At 53.2% G+C, this 20,697-nt stretch overlaps 1 protein-coding gene across 1 annotated transcript in view; it reads right to left on the bottom strand.

The window, feature by feature from the left end:
- Nucleotides 1–13,921, bottom strand: part of PDE2A (phosphodiesterase 2A) — a 39,539-nt gene extending 25,618 nt beyond the window's left edge. Inside the window, exon 1 of the mRNA XM_030257082.4 lies at nt 13,604–13,921. Within this exon, the coding sequence (XP_030112942.2) occupies nt 13,604–13,671 (68 nt within the window). The 5' untranslated portion in view covers nt 13,672–13,921. The remainder of the gene's footprint in view (nt 1–13,603) is intronic.
- Nucleotides 13,922–20,697: the final 6,776 nt, after the last annotated feature.

Genomic DNA, 20,697 nt, shown 5'->3' with positions numbered 1-20,697 from the left:
CCATCCCCAGAAATGCCAGCACCATCAGGGTGGATCCAGGATAAAGGGGGATCCCTTAATCCACCACAGCAGCCACAGCCCCAAGTGATCTGAGTGTCCTGGGGTGTCCTGGCACCAGCCCCTCAGTGGGGATGACCCCCAGAGGTACAGGCTGCAGGGACCTGGGGCTTGGGCTATCATTGGATTCAAAGCAGGATAACAAAGGGATGAGGAAGTCCTGTGCTCTTCAACATCTTTATAAATCACTTGGCCACAGGACTGGAAGTTCGGACTAAGCAAGTTCACAGACAATAAAAAGCTGGGAGGGGCTGCTGACAAATTGAAGAGTTGGACAATTGCCAAGTGTGTGAAGTCCAGCAAGGATTCTGCACCTGGGATGGGGCAGCCCCGATGTACAGACTGGGAAATGATTTGCTGGCAAGCAGTGCTGGGGAAAGGGACCTTTCCACGACAGCAGTAAGTTGAACAGGAGCCACAAGAGTCACACCCATGTCCTGGGGGGGCATCAGGCCCAGCATCACCAGCTGAGCAAAGGGGGGAATTGTCCCACCCTGCTCTGCACCTCGAGTGCTGGGGGCAGGTTTGGGCATCACAAAATAAAAAAAAAAGACATTAAATCCACTAGAAAGAGTCTAAAGGAGGGCAGTGAGGGTGCTGAAGGGCCTTGAGGGGAAGCCGTGTGAGGAACAGCTGAGGTCACTTGTTCTGTCCAGCCTGGACAAGAGGAGACTGAGGGGAGATATTAGGAAAAGATTCTTCACCCAGAAGGTGAAGGACACTGGAACAGCCACCCCAGAGCAGCAGCAAGCCTGACAGAGTTCAAGCAGCATTTTGGGGATGTGATGTGACTCTTGTGGGTGGTGCTGCGCAGGGCCAGAAGTTGGACTTGATGCTCCCTGTGGGTTCCTCCCAGCCGAGCAGATTCTGTGGGGGGGTGACAAAGGGATGAGGAAGGGCCCAGCTGACTGAGTGACACCCTGATGAGCGAGTGATGGAGCCCTTAGAGGGCCTCTATGGAGATGTTTCAGAGCATGGCAGGGGCTGGGGGGCCACCAGTAGCCCCCACACATGACAGGGCTAATTAGGGGGACAAATGGGATGGCAGAGCCCTGCTGGCCCCACTGTGGTGGTCAGGTGCCTGTGGGGCTGAGATGAATCTTGGCTCTGTTTCCATACCTCTCTCCCCATTATTTGGCTGCTTTCCCAGCTGGCTCAAACACTCCTGGTGGACAAGCTCTGGGCATGGTGACCAGCAGCATCTTCAACCTGGCTAGTGGGATTTCATCTGTAGCCTGTCCCATGAGATTATCCTGTGTGGGCAAGGACAGAGCACACCCCCAGTGTACCCTCAGGGGGGTGAGGGAGAGGGGATGTCCACAGGGGATTAGCATATGCCATGGTGAAAGCATGCATCCAGGGGGACAGTGTGCATCCAGGGGGACAGTGTGCATCCAGAGGGACAGCCTGTGTCCAAAGGGACAGTGTGCATCCAGGGGGACAGCCTGTGTCCAAAGGGACAGTGTGTATCCCAAGGGACAGATTGTATCCAAAGGGACAGCCTGTGTCCAAAGGGACAGCCTGTATCCATGGGGACAGCATGCATCCACAGGGACAAATGTGTCCATGGAAACAGCCTGAATCCCAGAGGACAGCATGTGCCCGTGGGTGACAGCCTGGACCCAGGAGCACAGCATGTGTCCAGAGGGACAACCTGTATCCAGGGTGACAGCCTGCATTCATGGGACCAGCACATGTCCAGAGGTACAGGTGACATCCACGGGCACAGCGTGCATCTGGGGGACACCCTGTGTCTGGAAGGACAGGGGACAGCACGTGTCCTGAGGGACAGCAGGTGCCTGAAAGGACAGAAAGGATGTTTGCAGAGGGACAGCACATGTCCATAAGGACAGGGGCTGCCTAGAGGGACAGGATGTCTCTGCAGGGACACATGGATTTTGGGGAAAGCACGTGCCAGACTGAGAGCATGCAGCAGGAGAAGGGACAGCAGGTGCCTGCAGAACAGAGTGTACTGGGGGCAGAGCAGCCCCTGGACATGCAGTGCCACGCCACCCTTCCAGGTGGCCCAGAAGCAATAAGGAAGATCCCAGCCCAGCCCAAGCATATGGAGTACAGGAATTTACTGCCAGATTAAATAAAAGATGAGGAGATGACATCCATTGGCGCTGGCTGTGTCACTCCATGCTGACCCCACTCCAGCTGCAGGCCACAAGGACTTGGCCACCAGCTCTCACTCGTCCCTGCTGCTCTCCTTGCCCCTGATTTAGGGGTGGGGTCGCTGCCAGGTGACAATGGAGTGTGGTGCTGCCATGAGCAGCCAGGGATCTGTTCAGAGACAGGGAAGCAGGTCTGGCTCCCACCAGCTCGGAGACCCCAAAGAAACGTGGCACACGAGGAATGGGGTCCCTTGTCCTCTGGTACCTGATTCCACAGGATTCTCAAAAGTAGGCATGAATGATAGTGTCACTTAAGAAAGGGATGTTCCATGCCCTGACTCCAGGGATGCTCTAAACCCTGTTCCAAAGGGTGTCCAAGCCCAAATCCCAGGTGTGCCCTGAGCCCTGATCCCAGGGGTGCTCCATGCCTCAATTGAGCCCTCTTCCTAGGGGTGCTCCAAGCCCTGGGCCCCCAGGATGATCTAAGTGGTGACCCTGGGACACTCTGAGCCCTGACCCCAGGATGCTCTGAGCCTCTCTTCCAGATTCCTCTCCCAGCTTCCTACTGGTGCCTCCAGGATTTTCCTCCTCACTCAGTACATCTTTCCACGGGCATCCCTTGGCATCTGGATGCTCCTTGCCATTGTCTCACCTGGCACCTGCCTGCTCCAATTCTCCCTCATCATCTCTTCTGTTAGCAAAGCAATCACTCCCCAATTTAACCTGGATTAAAGCAGTACTGCTCACTTGCTCCCTCGCTAGTTCTCTTCCAATTAATTTGTTCCTCGCTTTTATTTCCTAATTAATTCTTCAGGCTCTTTGGCAAGGAAACAACAGTGGTGCCCAGGGTCTCAGGAAGGGATCAGGATTAATTATCCCAGTGGGAATGAGCAGAGGGGAAGAGAAGCAGGGGCTTAGCCCAGGATGGGGACATGGATCTGGGGTGAGCAGTATTTTGGACCACCCAAAAGCATCCCATACAAAGGAGGACCATGGGATGAGGAGCCCACAGCTTACATAATTTCCATCTTCCCTTGGGAATGTCACAGGGACAAAATCCTCACAACAAACAATATGATGCCTCTGGTGGGGGTCACCCTAGGGGCATTTTGAAGTGGGGGCCCAAGTCCTGCAAGGGTTAATGCACAGTACAGCACAGGGTGTTGGAGCTAAAAATACTGTGCCTTTCTTGGGATTTGCTCCAATGACTCATTCCTTTCTGTAATTTATTGCTTGTTACATAATCACTTTCATTTTCAGCTGGAGAAAAATGGAATATGTTTTTTCCCTTTTTCTTCAGTTTTTTTTTAATGAAAAGGGCATTTTAGCACATAAGCACCAGCCATTTTCCCAGTTCTTCCTGGCATCTTCCTGGCAAAGGGCTGGCATGCTGCCTCTGCCTCCAGCCTTCATCCAAAGACTCCTGAGAGCGTGGTGAGCTCTGGGGTCTGCTAAAGAGGGGCTGGGGAGTGGGAGGCCTCTGGGTGCTGAGAGGGCAAAACACCCTGGGGGCAGCTCAGTGGGAGGTTCTGGGATGTGCCCATTGCCCAGCCAGGGTGAGCACCCCCTGGCACAACTGCAAGGGCACAGCTGGGCTCCAGCTGTGTCCCAGCAAAGCCAGGGCTGCATCCCAGCAAGCCAGTCTTGTGTCCCAGCAAACCCCTGGGTTTGCTGCACCCCAGAAATCCCAGTGCTCTGTTCCACTGAGCCCAGTGCAGTGCCCCAGTAAGCCCTGTGCCATCTCCCAGCCATCCAAGTGTCTGCCAGCACAGCTGGCTCCACCAAAGCAGGGCAGGACACTCCAGTGGGGACAGGGGGCTCTGGCTCAGGCTCTGGCTGGGACTGGGATGAACTTCTGGCAGGGAGGTGAGAACCCCACTCTCTGCCAGCCCCCCTGCCACCTCTGCAGGGGGGCCAGGGAGCCCTGTGTTTGGAGCTGCAGCCTTGGAATTAACTGTGCCAAATGTTTTATTTGTGTAGAAACGCAATTATGTTAATTAAAGCATATCTGTAATTACAGCACTTAGTGGCCTATAAGTGCACAAGTGATTCTGGTGACTTTAGAGGAGCTGGAAGGCTGGAGGGTGGCTTGGCCCCAGCACCAGAGAGCTCTGTGGAGGAAAAGCAGCAGTGTCCCCATGGGGTGACAGTGGTGACCCCAGTGTCTGTCCCACTCTGCCAGGGATGCTGCAGCAAGGTGGGATGCTCAGTACCCACAGTCACATCCTGACCAAGCCACAGTTCTGCTGCTCTGGGAGTGAAGGTAAAAAGAAGAATATGCCTCCAGTGTCAAAATCTGTGGTATTGATGATTCTGAGATTGTAGAAAGTCTCTGTCTGTCAGCCCCACTGCCAAAGCAGAAGCCATAATTGGTCTGTGCTGGTTTCAAGGTTGTTTATTCTGTTTATCTCTAACATGTTCTGCTGCCCTGCCGCAGCTCTGTCCTGCAGGGCAGCGTGTGGGGCTCTGCCCTCAGTGGGATGCTACAAACATTAAATACCAGAAACTACCTGTGCTGGATTTACAATAACGTGCCAATATCTGTCACCTACGTTGGACAGTGTGTCCCCAGCCTAAACCAACAGAAAAATGCCAACAGCACAGTGAAACATGGAGGGCATGAAGAAGGAGAAAAAGGACAAGACACACCCAATTTCCTCCATCTTGTCCCCTTTGAACCCTTAATCTAGAAACCTAAAATTTTACTTTTGCACCCGTGCCACACTTAATTATTACTTATATCAAACACTCAGAGCTTGGAATTGATCCTGTAAGATTGAAAACTCTTTTCCATGGACAGAGATCACAGACAGTGTCTCTGGGGGCTCTGTCCAGGGGGGTTCCTGACCCACTGCCAGGGTCCCAGATCTGCCAGGGCAGCCAGAGGGAAGCCCTGGATTCCCACAGAAGCCATCATGAGCCCTGCACAATTCCAGACCTGCAGGATCATGGCAGGTGCTGCAGCACGCTGGGCAGTGACAGAGCAGCTGGCAGGAGCAGGGCAGGATGGGCACCGGTGGCACCAAAGCTTTGCTGGGTGGGATTTATTTGCTGAGCAAACCTGTGGAGGCTGCTGATCCGGCTGCAGAAGGCTGAGCCCTGTTTACTTGGCAAACACACTGCTCTGGGTGCTCTGCCCTGCAGCATCAGGTCCTGTGCAAGCAGATGTCCCCACTGCCAGGCTGGGGGAGTAGCTCCCGGGGCTGCTAGGAGCCACAGGAATGCTGTGGTGATGGAGCTGGGAAGCCTGGCAGCCCTGCAAGGCTGCAAATCCCTGTCCCTACTGCAAATTTTCACCCCTGTTGCATGACATCCTTGCAAATCCCACCACAAGGACCTCCAAGTAAAGCCACCAGCACCCCAAGGGAGACAAAACAGGCAGGATAGCAAGGTGAGAGAGAAAGCACACGGTTACCCTGAATCCCTGGGGAATTATCCTTGGATAAATGCAACCCTACAGATGCTGCCAATTCATCTTTCAATTACTCCATTTAGTTGACAACTAGAGGGGGAAAGAAAGCTGCTGTTGATGATGGTTCAGCATGTGTTCATCGCCTACCCTTTGATTTTTTTTTTTTCCTTTCCAGCATTGTTTTCCCTTAAAAATAGTGTGAATAAAGCAGGAGCCAGAATCTTGCCTGTGCTTTCCATGCCCCATGCTTTCCACAAACAACAGCTCCTCAGGAGCAGGGATCATCCCCCAAGCAACACCACAGATTCCTGACTGACTCCTCCATCTGTGAACATGGCACAAGTGGGAGCCACTCACTGGGCCAGGACTTCTTCTCAAATCCAAATATTCCCATGAGCCAGAGTCAGTGCAGGGAGTGGGGACCATCTGTGGAGGGACCAGAGATGACACAGCTCGAAGCCACTCATGCTTTGGAGGCTTATTGGGGTGGGAATGGCTCTGTCTGACACTTCCAATCCATTTCCCAGAGCTGAGTTGAGCTTTTAGCTCCTGAAGCCTCAGCTTTTGCTGAGAGGAGGAGAGGGGGCAGCTGGGGGTGAGGATTGGCTGTATGGACTGCCGGCGATGGGGCTGGTGTGGGTACTGAGGGAGAGATGGAACTGGCAGAGAGATGCAGCTCAGCCCTGGGACAGGCATGGAGATGCCACATGGAATATGGAAACAGAATTGCAGAGGCTGGAAAAGCCCTCTGAGACCATCAAGTTCAACCATTCCCCCAGCACTGCCAAGCCCACCTTTAACCCATGTCCCCAAATGCCACACCCACAGAACTTTTAGATCCTTTGAGGGACGGAGACTCCACCACTGCACCCCTTTAGGGAAGGAATTTTCCCTAATATCCAAACTAAACCTCCCCTGGCACACCCTTCTGGGCTGATCCCTGGCACAGCCAAGATCCCACTGGTACTGGGACCAGTGCCGGAGCACGTCAGGCTTTTAATCCTCCATCATGCTTTCCATTAATTAATGGCTTCCCTGCGGTTGAACTGCTGGCTCCATCTTCTCTGCCTGGACAGAGGATGGCCAGCAGCCACTGCTCTCTGGAAAGAGTCCCCAGCCTTGTCCTCTTCCCTGTGTCACACTCTCCATGACAGGGCTGGTTCAGGAGCTGGGATCCAACTGAGCTGCACTGGGAAGGATGGAAACAGGATTCCCAAAGCTTCACTCTGGTCCCTCTTTGGTCCACAGTGGTTCTCTGCTGTGCCTGCAGATTGGGGGTTGCAGGAGGGAGGAGACCAGGGGACAAAACTGGGGTCCCCCTGCCCGTGCTACAGCTCTCCACACTCTGGGCTGGCATGTGGAGCTCCCTCCAGGCTCTGTGCACAGCGTGCCTGACTCTGCACTTCTCACCAGCCCACGGACCTGCTGTCCCTGTCCCTGTCCCTGTCCCTGTCCCTGTCCCTGTCCCCCCCCCTTGGCAGAGCACTCCATCTTCACCACAACAGCACACCCACGCGCCCAGCAGCCAGCTCCCACGCTGCTCCTGGGGAATGAGACCTTCTTCCCATCCCTGCATTCCCACAGGAGCAGCACAGTGGCACAGGTTGCTTCATCGTCTTGAAGTAAGGGAGATGGTTACAACTGGATATGGGGTGGGCCCAAAGGACATAACCCTGAACTCTGGGTTCCCAAACCATGTGGAGGCACTGGTGGCCACTCCACCTAGTCCTCAGCATGGCACAACACAGCACGAATCCTTCTCCAAGCAGTTCCAGCTGTGTCCTGTTGATCTGGTAGGTGCAGGACCAGTGAGAGATGCCTGACTGGTGCCCACAGCCATTCCCAGGAGCATCATTTCCCTGGAGACACTCAGACCCAACAGCAGGACCCCCCAACCCCTTCCTAAGCCTCTCAGGGTTCATCATTCCCAGCTCCCACTGTGAGCAGCTTGTTTCCTGTGACATCTGTGAGCTGGGTGCTGCATGCAGCTGCAGCTGGGTCTGACCAAAGGAAACAGCACCCCAAGGACACCTCAGTGCCTTAGGGCCTTTGGGGTGATTTTGGGGGAATTCTTGGCCCTCTGCAGTTTGCCAGCATTTCCAGACAGACACCTCTCACGCCTCAAAACCTGCTTTGCCCACAGCCAACACTGGTTTTGCTCACTTGAGCTTTAGCAAAACACTCCAGTTTTGGGGGTTTCAGCATCTGTCCCACTCCCCAGTGAGGTCAGGACAGGTTCAAGACAAAATCAAACCACGTTACAGGTCCCAGAGAGCCTTTGGCTCAGCTGAAGGGGGAAAAGCGGGGATGGGAAGGCCACAAGGCTGTGCTGATGGGGAAAATGGAGCATATTCTGCTGAGGGAGAATGGAGCACTGCATGCCTTTGTCCTGGCAGACCTCACACTAACTCTAGTCTAGCACTAACTGTGACCCTAGTCATAGAACTAACCATAAACCTACACCTAGGCATAGTTCTAACCCTAAACTTAGACCCAGCCTAGCTCGAAATCTAAACCTAACTATAGCCCTAACACTGAACTAAGCCTTAAATCTAGCTCTAACACAGATGGTAAACTAACCTGAAGCAAAATTTTAACCCTAACCCTAAATCTAGGATAGCGACAACCCTAAACCTAAGCTTAAGTCTAAACCTAAGCATAAACCTAAAGTTAGTACTACTAATACTAACCTGAACCTTACACTTAGCCATGGACCAAACACCAGCCCTAGACTTAACCCAAACTCTATCACTACTCTCAGATCTAACCAGACCCTAAATCTTTTATCTTAGCTCTAGATCTAAACTTAAAGCTGAACTTAGCTTTAGCCTTAACCTTAAACCTATCCCTAATCCAAACACTAGCCCTAAACTTGATCATAACCCTAAATCCAGACCTAAATTTAGTCCAACTTTAGCAGTAGCTCTGACCCTAACTCTAACCCTAATCTTAGACCTACCCCTAACCTTAGCTCTGACCCTGACCCTACTCCTAACCTCAGGCCCAGCTTCAGCCCCTCAGCAGCCAAAGGGGGGCCCAGCTCTACTCCTGAGGCACTGCAGAAGGACCAAGGGGGTCCCCACATCCTGCAGCTCCCAAGGATGCCCATGCTCAGGATCCAGCACCCTCCTCTCAGGAGGAGAGCAGGAGTTCCATCCCATTGCTGCTTGAGCAGCTGACAATCAAATTCTTGAAAATTTCCATCACCCTGTTGAGTCAGGAGGTCAGGGACTCTGGCACTGTTCCCCACCTTCCTTGACCCAAATTTCTTACTTAAAGATTTCATGGCTTCCACCTACTTTGCAGGAAGGATGCTGCCATCCACCTGTCTGTGATCACACCAGTAGAAAACATGGGGAAAGACCCAATTTTGGGGAGAGCGAGGGAAAACACAGCAACACCCACAGCTTGTGTCCTTCCAGCCAGGCTCAAGCCAAGTATTGGCTTGAGGACAGGGCTGTGGAGACAAGGAGTGAGTACACAGGGCAGCTCTGGTGTGAGGATAAACCCCAAACCAGCAAGAAGCTGCACAGACATTCCAGAGCATCACCACAAAGCAGCAACATCCTCACCAGGCTGATCTCTGCCAACACCTGACAGGGCTCCATGCCTCAGAGGCAGGCTGAGGACCATCAGAGGCTGCAAATCCCTGTATTCCCAAATCCTGAGTGCCCTGCCAGCTTTTGTCCTCTCAGGCAGTGGCATTGGGGCTCTGCTGCAATGGGGTGAGGTTAAGTGTCCCTGTCAACACCAAGGGGTTTGCATGGAGGTTTTCATTGGAGCATCAGCATCTTCATGCCATAGCAAGCAGACACTGAACTTCAGGGGACATGCACAGGTCACCCTCCAGACCTCACTCCACAGCCAAGAAAAGCACAGGCACAATCAGCTAGCACCAGCTCGAGAGAAGAAAAGGGGGAAGAAAACCCTCCACCAGTCTCTGCCTTTCAAATGCTCCTTATAAATATCTTCTCACTGCTTCTGAGTCACCCAGCTGAAACGTGCACGTTATTAACAGACTGAGAAGGGGCTGGGAAGCGACTGGGAGCCAGAGGAGGATTCTGGCTAAGTCATCACTTTGTCCCAGAGCTGCACTGGCAGCACTGCTGTCTGCTTTCCTCTCTTTGGGTGGAGAGCAAAGGGCTCTGGGGATGTCGAAACACGTAGTGAGGCTGTCCTCGATGGCTGCAATGCTCAGGCTAAGCCCTAAGCCAGCCCCAGTCATAGCCAAAAATGTCAGGGTTTAATATTTTCAGTGGGAAATGCACCCCATCCCACTTCCAAATCCTTCCCTTTGTTCTATTTGATTTATCACAGAAAATACAAACTGACAAAGGCCCCAAAGGCTTGAACCCACCCAAGATTCTCCCACGTCCTTCCTCCCTTCTGACTCCACACACCAGTGATGCAGGCAGAACTCAGAATATGGGTCCAGGAGCAGGATTTGGGGACAGGAGCAGACCAAGGGCTGCTGCTGCTGCCAAATAAGCAGCCTCAGGGACATTCCTGAGCTGACACCCAGCAAGTCCATACTGGTCCATTCCCCGAGGATCTTGTGTGGATGACAAGGTTTGAGGACTGATTCCTACAAGGTGTTTCCAAACACCTTCCTACACATTTGTAGACCTTCCTACAAAGCCAGATTGGATGAGGAACAACCTGGTGTACTGAAAGGTGTCCCTAGACATGGTAGGGACAAGGAACTGGATGGGCTTTAAGGTTCTTTCCAACCCAAAGCAAGCTCCAGGCTTCTTCAGCAGCCTCTCCACTGCCTGACCCCAGTGCTGCTGCTGCTGTGCTGTGCAGATAGAGCAAACAAAGCATCTCCCAACACTCCCTGTCCAACTCACTCTCCCCTCCAGACAGGCCCATCCATTGAGGACAGGGGAAATCCAGATAGGCAGAAAGTCCCAGGTAGCTCCGAGCCCTGCTGGCATTTCTGTCCACAGCCCAGCACAGCTCCTGCTGAGCCACGTGGGAGCTGGGAATGAGACAAAAGTAAAAGCAAGGAGCAGGGTCAGAGGGAAGCAGGAGGAAAGAGGCATTCCCAGAAATTGCTGCTGCATCCACTGCTGCCCCCAGGGAATCCTGCATTCAGCCCTAGATGGATGCTTATCCTCCCAGAGCCCCCAGAGCAGCACAGCTCGCAGGGGATGAGCAGGGCTCTGCTGCAGATGATGGCCAGGGCACACTCAGTGAGAGTCCTCACTAACAGAGCCAGAATCTGGCCCAATTCCCAACACTTCCAAACAACTGGCTGTTCTGAAGCTGGAGATGCTCAGGGAGATGCCCCGGGGTGATGGAGGGGAAATTCTGTGCTCACCCTGGAGACCTCCCATGGACAGGTGCAGGGTGCTGGGAAGCTCCTGGCATATGCAGAATGCAGGAAGCTTGCAGCCAGGAGTTTTCCCTCTATTTTCCCTGACAAGCACCTGCAGGCTCCAGGGCTGGGTGCACAGGCAGGTGGGTGACCCTGAAGAGCCCCAGTTACAAGTGCAGGAAGAGCCTGAGGCTTTGAAAAACATGGAGAACATCACCTAAGAACTCCAACAATAGAGGACCAGGTTAACATCATTCCACTGAAGCCCTTTCCCTGACAAGTGAGTGCCTGGCAGGGGAGCAGAGACATCTGGGCCAAACTGACAGGACTATGGAGTGATGGGGTTGGTATTTTCCATGACATTTCACACATGCAGCGTGACTAGCAGTAACCATGAAAGGTCTGGAGGGTTCTCCAAGGGGTTTGACAGCCTGCCCTCAGCTTTGCAGGTGCTCCAAGGCTTCCAAAGTGTGGCTGAGCACAGCTCACACCCCCTGCATCCCAGACAGTGCTGTGCCCTGAAGGAAGCCCTGACCCCTCCCAGCCTCCACTGAGCTGGATCCTTCCCGCAGGGATGCTCAGAGCTGCATCTCCTCCTCTGTGTTTTCCATCTGCAGAGCTCAGTTGCTTCTTCCCCAGCCCTGGCTGCTGTCAGATGCTGTGACAGCAGCAGCTCCAGGCACCCCGACACCCCACCCACCTCTAACCAGGTCAGCGTCCACCCACCCGACGGGAGAAAAGGAGGAAATGGGTTAAAACGTGACCTGGAAAATGCTGCACCTGCATCCCTGTGCAAAAAAAATGCACCATGCACGTGGGAGAGCTGGGCCACCGCTGGATCCCAGCCTCATGCAGCACTGCCAGGCAGCATCAAACAGGGCTGGAGGGGAGGCAGGGAGCAGAGAACATCCCTCTGCACAGCATGAACCTCACCGCTGCAACCCCTCCAGGGAGCACTGCAGGGCAAGGCCATCATCCTCTGACAACTCTTGGGAAGCTTTTCCACCTCTCTACACCCCTTACAGGAACAGGGACTAATATCTATGAAGGACATATCCTGGGCAAAAGGCTAAAGCAGCTGGACTCATCATTCCTACCTCGCCTGCCAATTCCTACCTGGGCACAGCCAACCCAGATTTTCTGTCATTTACATTTTTTAAAAGCCTTTAAACAGCAGCAGAGGCAGGAGGGAACATGGGGATCTCGTGGTATTTCAAGACCTTTGTGTGTTTTGCTTAAAGAAAAGGACACGTGCACATGTTCAGGCAGCAGCAGAGAGGATCTCTGCAGGGAACAAAGCACACACAGAAGCAGGGAGTGAGCCAGGAGAGCTGAGGGAAGGATGCTGCCTGCAGAGACAGACCCAGCACCCACGGAAGCGTAGGAGGATCAGCACCTACTGGGGCCTTGTGAAAACAGATCCAAGGCACACACTGCATGGCGACAAGAGAGATGCTGGAGGGTATTTTCTAGGGAGAGGAACAAGGTTCTCACCCAAAGGTCAACTCATGAAGGTGTGAAAAGCTGGTGAGGGAAACGTGTCACGCTGGGGCAGGAGCGGATGGAAGCTTCCCTGCACCCTGATAGTCCTGTCATCACCCAAAGCACCAGCTCCAGGAGACCCGAGGCTGCTCCTGGGCACATTCCAGTGCAGCAACGTGCCTCCTGGTTCTGGTGGTCCTGGTGTGAGCAGCTGAGCCAGGCAGTGCCTGAGCATGTGCAGCTGGCACTGTCTGACAAAGGAATCCAAGCACTGAGAAGCTTTTCTCCTTTGTGCCCTAGACCTGTGGTTCAGCTCACCCTCCCAGAGGGTTTTTTGAAATGTGGGCTCTGCTCCCACTGAAGCAGGGGGAAAAGGGATTGGGAGCACCCCAGATCTCTTGGTAGCAGGAGGCAGAGCACCCACATGCCGTGAATTGTCCGTGCACAGCCTTGCTCCCGAGCAGCTGTGGAGCTGTGAGCGCTGCACATGCGTGTGCACAGGGATGGGGGTCTGTGCCAGCCCAGCCAAGCCTGTGGGCAATGGGAATTGAGACACTGCAAGCTTCCCGTTAGCCAGCTCAGCCCCTCTTCCCACGTGGGCTCTTCAGAGCATCACCCTTCCCTGCTTCCAGGGAGCACTGTCATCCCTCAGCAAGGTCACCCACGTTCTCACACACAGCCCATTGTGCCTGCTGCAGCATGAGACCACCAGGACCCCCATCATTCCCACCTCGCCATATACAGACAGGCACCGTGACACCGGGACCCCAAATCTGTTTGGTGAGTGGGTGGCTGTGCAGGGGCTGGCTCCTCTAGCCCTGCGTGAAGCTGCCAAAACCACAATTCAGAAGCCTGACCCCAATTTCACAAAGTCACCCGGACCCCCCTGCGGCCCACCACTGGGCCAGGAGCCTTCTACCCTTGCAGGAAATCATTATGGGATGAGGGTGATGGGGAAATAGGGAGATTCAGTTCATATTAGCCCTGTGGCACAGAAGAAATAGTGATGACCTGCCCCAGGGCTAACATAGGTGGCAAGTGGGAAACAGGGAGGGGTCGCAGCCTCTTGTGATTTCCTTGCCACCCCCTCCACGACAGCTGTCAGGCAGGAGGAACTTTTTCCTGCGTCCCTGAGGTCTCCTTCGCTTTTTTGCCGAGCATCCCTCCCTCCCGGCGCGGTCCCCCATTCCCGGTGCCGGCCAGAGGGGAACTCACATGTCAGACGCTGCCGCCTGGTAGGGCTGGCTCCGGCAGAGGATGGAGTGTCCGCATCCCTGGCCCATGGCTCCGCATGCTTCGGCAGCCCTCCCAGCCCCTCCGCCGCCGCGCCCGGTTCTCGGTGCTGGCTGGGAGCGGAGCCTCCCGTCACCGAGCCCGCTGCAGCGCGACCAGCGGGCGGGAGGGGAGGATGGAGCGGGGGCGCCGCTGATTGACGGCGCTGCTGCGGGGCTGGGCGGGGACCGGAGGGGACCGGAGGGCACCGGGAGGACCGGGGGGAGCCGCACCTGCCGCCGCCGCCGCCGCCGCCCCGGGCCGCGCCCGTGCGCCGCGCCGTGCCGGGGATGAGCCGCCTTTGTCTGGGTCCTGCCCTCCCCGCTGCCTCCTTTGCTGGGACAGCAAACCCCGTTACCGGGTGCTGGCACTGCCCCGGTGGCACCGGCAGCGATAAGGAGCCGCTCCCGCCTGTCGCTGTCCCAGAGGTACCGAGCAGCGCTGGTCCCGCAGGTCCCTGTCCCAACACTCGAAGCACAGGCAGGTTGCTTTGCTAAGGGCACTAAGCAGCACTGAGCAATATATTTCCTCTCTTGTAAGGGAAATGGCCTCAAGTGTTTCAGGAGATGTTTCGATTTGGGGCAATTTCTTCCCCAATACGCTTGTCACATGCACCTTGCCTGGGGGGATTTAAAAGCCGTGTAAATGTGGTACTTGGGGACATGGTTTAGTGGTGGGTTTGGCAGTGCTGGGAAATGGTTGGATTCAGTGGTGTCATTTTTCCAAATCACGATTCTGTGATTCTATAATATGGGACAGCACCGGACCACAAACAGGTCCCTGCCAGAGAGTGGATGCCCTGTAAACAGTCCCACCCGCATGGGTGATCCCCAGCTTGAACCTGCTGATCTCCTGTCCTGGGCCCCCTGGGCTGGGGTCTGGCAGTGGGGACTGTCAGCAGGGTGGGACAGTGGCAGAGAGTGGCTGGAGAAGGGCAAAAATTGCTGCAGTGCCAGCACTGCCTGTGCTCTCCAGCCACAGACCCGATGTGTGGGAGCCACACTCCCAAGAGGGACCCTACACTGAATTCAGGTCAGAGGTTTCTATGAAACCTCACACCTCCTGGCACATGGGGAGGGAATAAAGAAGGAGAAACAGCAACCTGAGCTTTCAAAGATATTTAAGCATTTCAGCTTCTTCCAGTGCAAGCACTAGAGATGAAAAGGGAAGCTCCTAGGGACCAGGTCCTGGACAAAGACTGTGAGGAAATCATCCAGCTGATGAAGATCTTGACTCAGGATCATAGAACCACAGAATGGTTTAGATTGGAAGGGACATTTGAAGCTCCTCCAGTTCCACTCCACTGCCATGGGCAGGGACATTTTTCACTAGACCAGGTTTCTGCAAGCCCCACCCAGTGTGACCTTGCATGCTTCCAGGGATGGAGCAGCCACTGCTTTTCTGGGCAGCCTGTGCCAGGGTCTCACCACCTCACAGCCAAGAATTTCTTCCCAGTATCCTATCTGTCCCTGCTGTCTGTCAGACTAAAGCCATTCCCCATTGTTCTGTCACTCCAGGCCATTGTCCAATGTCCCTCTTCAGCTCTCTTGGAGTCCTTTAGGCAGTGGAAGGGGCTCTAATGTTTCCTCAGAGCCTTCTCTTCTTCAGGCTTAGAACTCCCAACTCTCTCAGCTATAGGAGGGATGCCCATAGCAGATGTTTTTCAGTCCTCAGAGCATCTCCACAGTGTCCTCTGGACTCCCTCCATCAGCTTCATGTCCTGATGCTGGGGCCCCAGAGCTGGAAGCAGCACTGCAGGAGAGGTCAGAGCAGAGCAGAATCCCTTCCTTACCTGCTGCCCACACTCCTGGGGATCAGCTCAGGACACAGGGGATATCTGGGCTGTCAGCACACATGGCCAGGGCATCCTGATCTTTTCATCTGTCAAGTCTTTCTCCCCAGGGCTGCTCTCAATCCACTCTCCATCCATTCTGTGTTTGTCCTTGGGAATACTCCAACCCAGGTGCAAGACCTTGCACTTAACCTTGTTGAATTTCATGAGGCTGGCACAGTACCCCTGTCCTGGTCCCCCTCAATTCCATCCCTTCCCTACAGCATGGTGATGACACCACAGAGCTTGGTGTTGCCATTTACCTGTGGGGAGAAGGGGGAATGTGCTTTAAAGTCATTGTGGATGGGCTGCTGCTTCCCTACTCCATTGTGAATCCACCAGCTGTGACGTTAGAGCAGCAATTGATATTAAGGGATTAGCGCTCAAATCACATCAGTTCCTGTCAAATTCACCAGGATTAATATCCCCATGGTCTACAGATATAGGCAGTGGATTGTATCACTTACACAAGATCCTCTGACTTTGTAATCCGCAAGGGGAAACTGAGCCCCAGACCTGCAATTACTTGTCCAAATTTCCCCCCAAGAGCTGAGAGTAGAGTCAGGACTAATTTGAGATTATTTTAAGGACCATCACTTTAATCTAATCCCTATTTCCACCCTGAGCCTCAGACCTAATGACTTCGGTTTTCATCATCTGGCTGAGCTCATATCCTGCACTCCTTTGTGGGGGGAACCTGCTGTGGGGCACCGTGGGATGCCCTGAGGACTCGGAGCCTTTCCAGCACTCATTCACCTTCTCCCACCAACGTGGCTGGTGGCCAAGCTGGTCCCAATACTCTGCAGTGGCAGTGGTGGATGGTGGGAGTATGGTGGCTGCCATGTATGGGCCATCCCACACCCTGCCAACCCCCATCATCTTGTAATCTACAAGGAGTCCCCTCCTTTCCTGAAAAGCTGCTTCCCATGCTTGTTTATCCCAGCCTCTCTTATTCCCCAAGAGGTGTTTTTGTCTTGCAGTTGTCCCCATACAGAAGCAGCTTTGGGTACAAAGACCACCAGAAGGAACCATCCATCTCCAGATGCCAGGCAAGGACCATCATGTCTGCATATTACCATGGAATCATGGAATTTGTGTGGGATAAGCCCTTTGAGATTATCAAATCCAACCATTCCCCCACCACTGACAAGTGCTCCACTTCACTGTGGACCCAAGTGCCACATCTACATGTATCCCCACCATCCCAATGCTCCAAATCCCCTGGGACTCCTTCCAAGTGGCCAGTGCCATGGCCTAGCTCTCTCCCTTCTTATTCCCCTCTCCAAATGTCATTCCTGATATTTAAGAGAAATGTTTTTATCACCTCCACATGTCTGTACTATTTTCTACTCAAGAGAAAACTCTGCCCCATATCCAAGAAGCTTCTTAAGAGTCCTTCTGCAAATGGCAGCACAGTGTGTGAAGTCCCAGGAGTGTCACAGAAGCTAAGAACAGGAAAAACCCTCCTGGAATGTTTTGGTGTGTTTAATTAAAAATGCTCAGTTTGAGGTTGATTTTGGTGGTTTGTTGGGGTTTTATATATATATATAAATGCCTGCTAATTCTTGCTTGGAAGCAAACAAGGCATTGCTGGGTGGGCATTGCTATAGAACACAGACATACCTGGTCCAATGTTCTGCTACAAAGCTGATCAAAACATTGATCAATCTCACAGGAATAAAGCCCCAGTGGTGGCCAGTGAGATCCACTAAGAAACTTTCTCCAGGTGCAGCTGAGAGGGGCACTTAGCCTGACCTCCTGGTGATCCTGCACTGGGCACCAGCACGGGCTGTGTGTCTTTATTTACTGCTGGGAAAGCAAAGTGATGCCAGCATTCCATAGGCAGTGTTCCATCTCTGTGGTCTCATGCCGGTATCTGTGGCGTGAATACGAAACGAGCCTTGCCTTGCTTGCTGCTGATACTCCTCAGCAACAGGATTGAATTCCGTGGGCTCTGAATAGGCAGGCTTTGTCCTCCAGCACGTATTGTGCAGGATACCAATTCCAGCGCTAATGGAGATGTATTTGCTGATACAAAGCAATTTCCTCCTTGAATACTTTTCCTACAAATGGGCTCTGCATCACGCTCAGAGCTGTGAGCTCTGTCAGTGTGCATGCAAGAGAGGCAGAGTGTTCCTCTGAAGAGACCCAGTCCAGATTCCCGGGATGGTCTGAGCCATGGGACACTTTCCTGCTTTGAATTATTAAGGTTTGAAAAGCCCTCAAAGACCACCAAGTCCAACAGTTCCACACCACCACCAAGCCCACCACTAAAATTCATCCACAAGTGCCACGTCTACATATCTGTTTAATTCCTTCTGGTCCTGCCATGTACATATCCATATCCATATCCATATCCATATCCATATCCATATCCATATCCATATCCATATCCATGACGAGGTTCAATTTCAGCAAGTTTTGGGGATTCTTCTTCCCTTTCTGATTTTTCCACCATTTTCCCTCATAAACCTGAAGAGTCTTTCAGGGAGGGAAGAAAATAGCAAAACAGAGAAAAGCTTTTCCATTTCCATTGACATTTATCCTGGGAACAGATAAAGAACAGAAAAAAAACACACAGAGGAACCTGAAGCTTTGTTTATATTGCAACATTGGTACAAGATGTTCTCAATGAAACAAAAAAAAAAAAAAAAAAAAGGGATAAATTCACAGTGAACCAGAAAATTATTCCCTGGTCCACAGGTCCAACAGCTCACCTGTGATTAGGGCAGAACAGGGAGAAACACCTCACATGGATTTTGGGGTGGGGATGGGTGTCCCAGGGAGCTGTTTGGGGCCTGCTGGGGTGCAACATATCCAATAGATCCCGTACTGGGACAATGCTGTCACCAGTGCCAGCCCAGGCCATTCCAGAGCCCCCACTTTCCAACCTCAATTTTTTCTGTGCTCCCATAGTATGATGTGTCCCTGAGCCCAAAGTAAGGGAAAATATCCCTGAGGTGCCATTCTCCAGGTGGCAGCTGCCATACCTGGGCTATGCCAGGCGGGACACTCAGCACACAGGCAGTGGGAAACAAGGATTTAAGCAGGGTTGCAGGATCAGACCCTGGTCCTGAGAACTGTCAGGAGTCATAAGGATGCTCCCAGGGCTTTACCAGGTACCACAGCCCAAATACCATCCCAGTAGCCCACCCCCATACCAAGGACCCAGACCTGACCCCCTCCACTGATTCCTCATTCCAAAGATGCTCAAGATTTTGGAGATCCTTGTTGCCACTCCTGAACCCTTCCCAGACCTCACATTGCTGCCTGTGGAAGAGGGCATGGGGGCACCAAGGCATCCAGTCCCAGGGTGGCACTAGGGTGCAGACTGAACCCAGAAGTCCCAAATCCCCTCTTCCCCCTTCCAATCACCCAGAGGCAGGGGTGCATCCCTGCTCTGGAGATGACAGAAGAAGTGGAGGGGCTTTTCCATTGCACCCAACACTGCCATGCCCCCAGGGTGGGTGGCAGATGAGGTGGGAGACAGGGGACAGGACAGGAACCAGGCAGCCTTGGTGACACAGGAAGAGCAGTGTCAGAATCTGTGGGTATTGGTGATTCCCAGATTGTAGAAAGTCTCTGTCTTTCTGCCCCGTTGCCAAAGAAGAAGCCATAATTGGTCTGTGCTGGTTCCAAGGTTGTTTATTCTGTTTATCTCTAACATGTTCTGCTGCCCTGCCGCAGCTCTGTCCTGCAGGGCAGCGTGTGGGGCTCTGCCCTCAGTGGGATGGTACAAACATTAAATACCACAAACTACCTGTGCTGGATTTACAATAACGTGCCAATATCTGTCACCTACGTTGAACAGCGTGTCCCCAGCCTGAACCAACAGAAAAATGCCAACACCACAGTGAAACATGGAGGGCATGAAGAAGGAGAAAAAGGACAAGGCACACCCAATTTCCTCCATCTTGTCCCCTCTGAACCCCTAATCTAGAATCCTAAAATTTTACTTTTGCACCCGTGCCACACTTAATTATTACTGATATCAAACACTCAAAGCTTGTAATTCATCCTGTAAGATGGAAAACTCTTTTCCATGGACAGAGATCACAGACAGTGTCTCTGGGGGCTCTGTCCAGGGGGGTTCCTGACCCCTGCCAGGGTCCCAGACCTGCCAGGGCAGCCAGAGGGAAGCCCTGGATTCCCACAGAGCAGGATCGAGCTCCTTGTTCCTGAGGTGTCCCAGTGTTCTACCTTCAGTAGGGGTCAGGGCCAATCAGAGTCTCCTTGTCATGGCCCATGGGTGCACCCAGAAGGGGGAATGGGGGTCCCATGGAGAGAGGCTGCCTTTGAGATGGTCCTTCAGGGTCATGGAAAGGATCCACGCGAGCACTGACCATCATGGGAACTCTCTAGCTCCCGCACATCATCTCTCCAAATCCAGCAGCACCATCCCCAAAGGACAGCACGAGGCTTCAAAAGACTCTTCCCAAAGGTTTCCCAACCAGCAGGAAGGAGAGAGCTCAGCTCCTCCAGGTGGTGACAGCGTGTCCTCTGGGTGACAGCCTCGCTCCCCACCATGCTCCAGGGCTTCTTGGGGTGGGGAGAAGCAGTGATGAGGTTCCAAACATAAAGGGGGAACTCAGTGCTCTTCTGGGGAGCAGAAGTGCTTTGAGGCATCCCTCCCTCCCTCTCAGATGGGGGCTCAGCTCTGCTCCCAACCTGCAGATCCTCAGCTCTGACCTTCAGGGGCAGCACCTGGTGGCTCCACACCCGCAGCAGCATCGCCAGCAGTGCAGCACAAAGGTTGGTGGCCGGGGGGACCGCGGGGACACGCTGGGAGGCACATGGGGCTGGCACGCTGCCGCCCCGGCTGCTGGCTGCCAGGTAGCCATGGAAACCTCCCAGCGGGATGCTGCACAGATAAATAGCCAATTTGAAGTGATTCTCCTCAAAGAGCTTTTTTTTCCCCTCTATTTTTTTAAATATATAAAGTCTCAGGGATTTTTATAGGTTTACCTTTGCTTATTTTATTGTTTCCCTTTATTCTATTTTTTTTTTTTTTTTGTCATTTGTTTTGGTTTTGAGGTTTTTCTGTTGTGGTTATTTTTTATTATTTTTTCCTTTGATTCAAGACCTGGCCTTCACAAACACTCAAGACAGAGGTTTGCCATCTCTCTTGTCTTCAATAAGCCAAAGCTCATTGCGATTTCAGTGGCAGCCCACTGGAAAGTGGAAGTGGGGTGACATAATTCAGGGC

The sequence above is a fragment of the Taeniopygia guttata genome, chromosome 1, assembly GCF_048771995.1.
Source record: "Taeniopygia guttata chromosome 1, bTaeGut7.mat, whole genome shotgun sequence".
Classification (NCBI taxonomy): domain Eukaryota; kingdom Metazoa; phylum Chordata; class Aves; order Passeriformes; family Estrildidae; genus Taeniopygia; species Taeniopygia guttata.
Note: the sequence above shows the minus strand (reverse complement) of the source record. Positions and strands in the feature narration are given on the sequence as shown.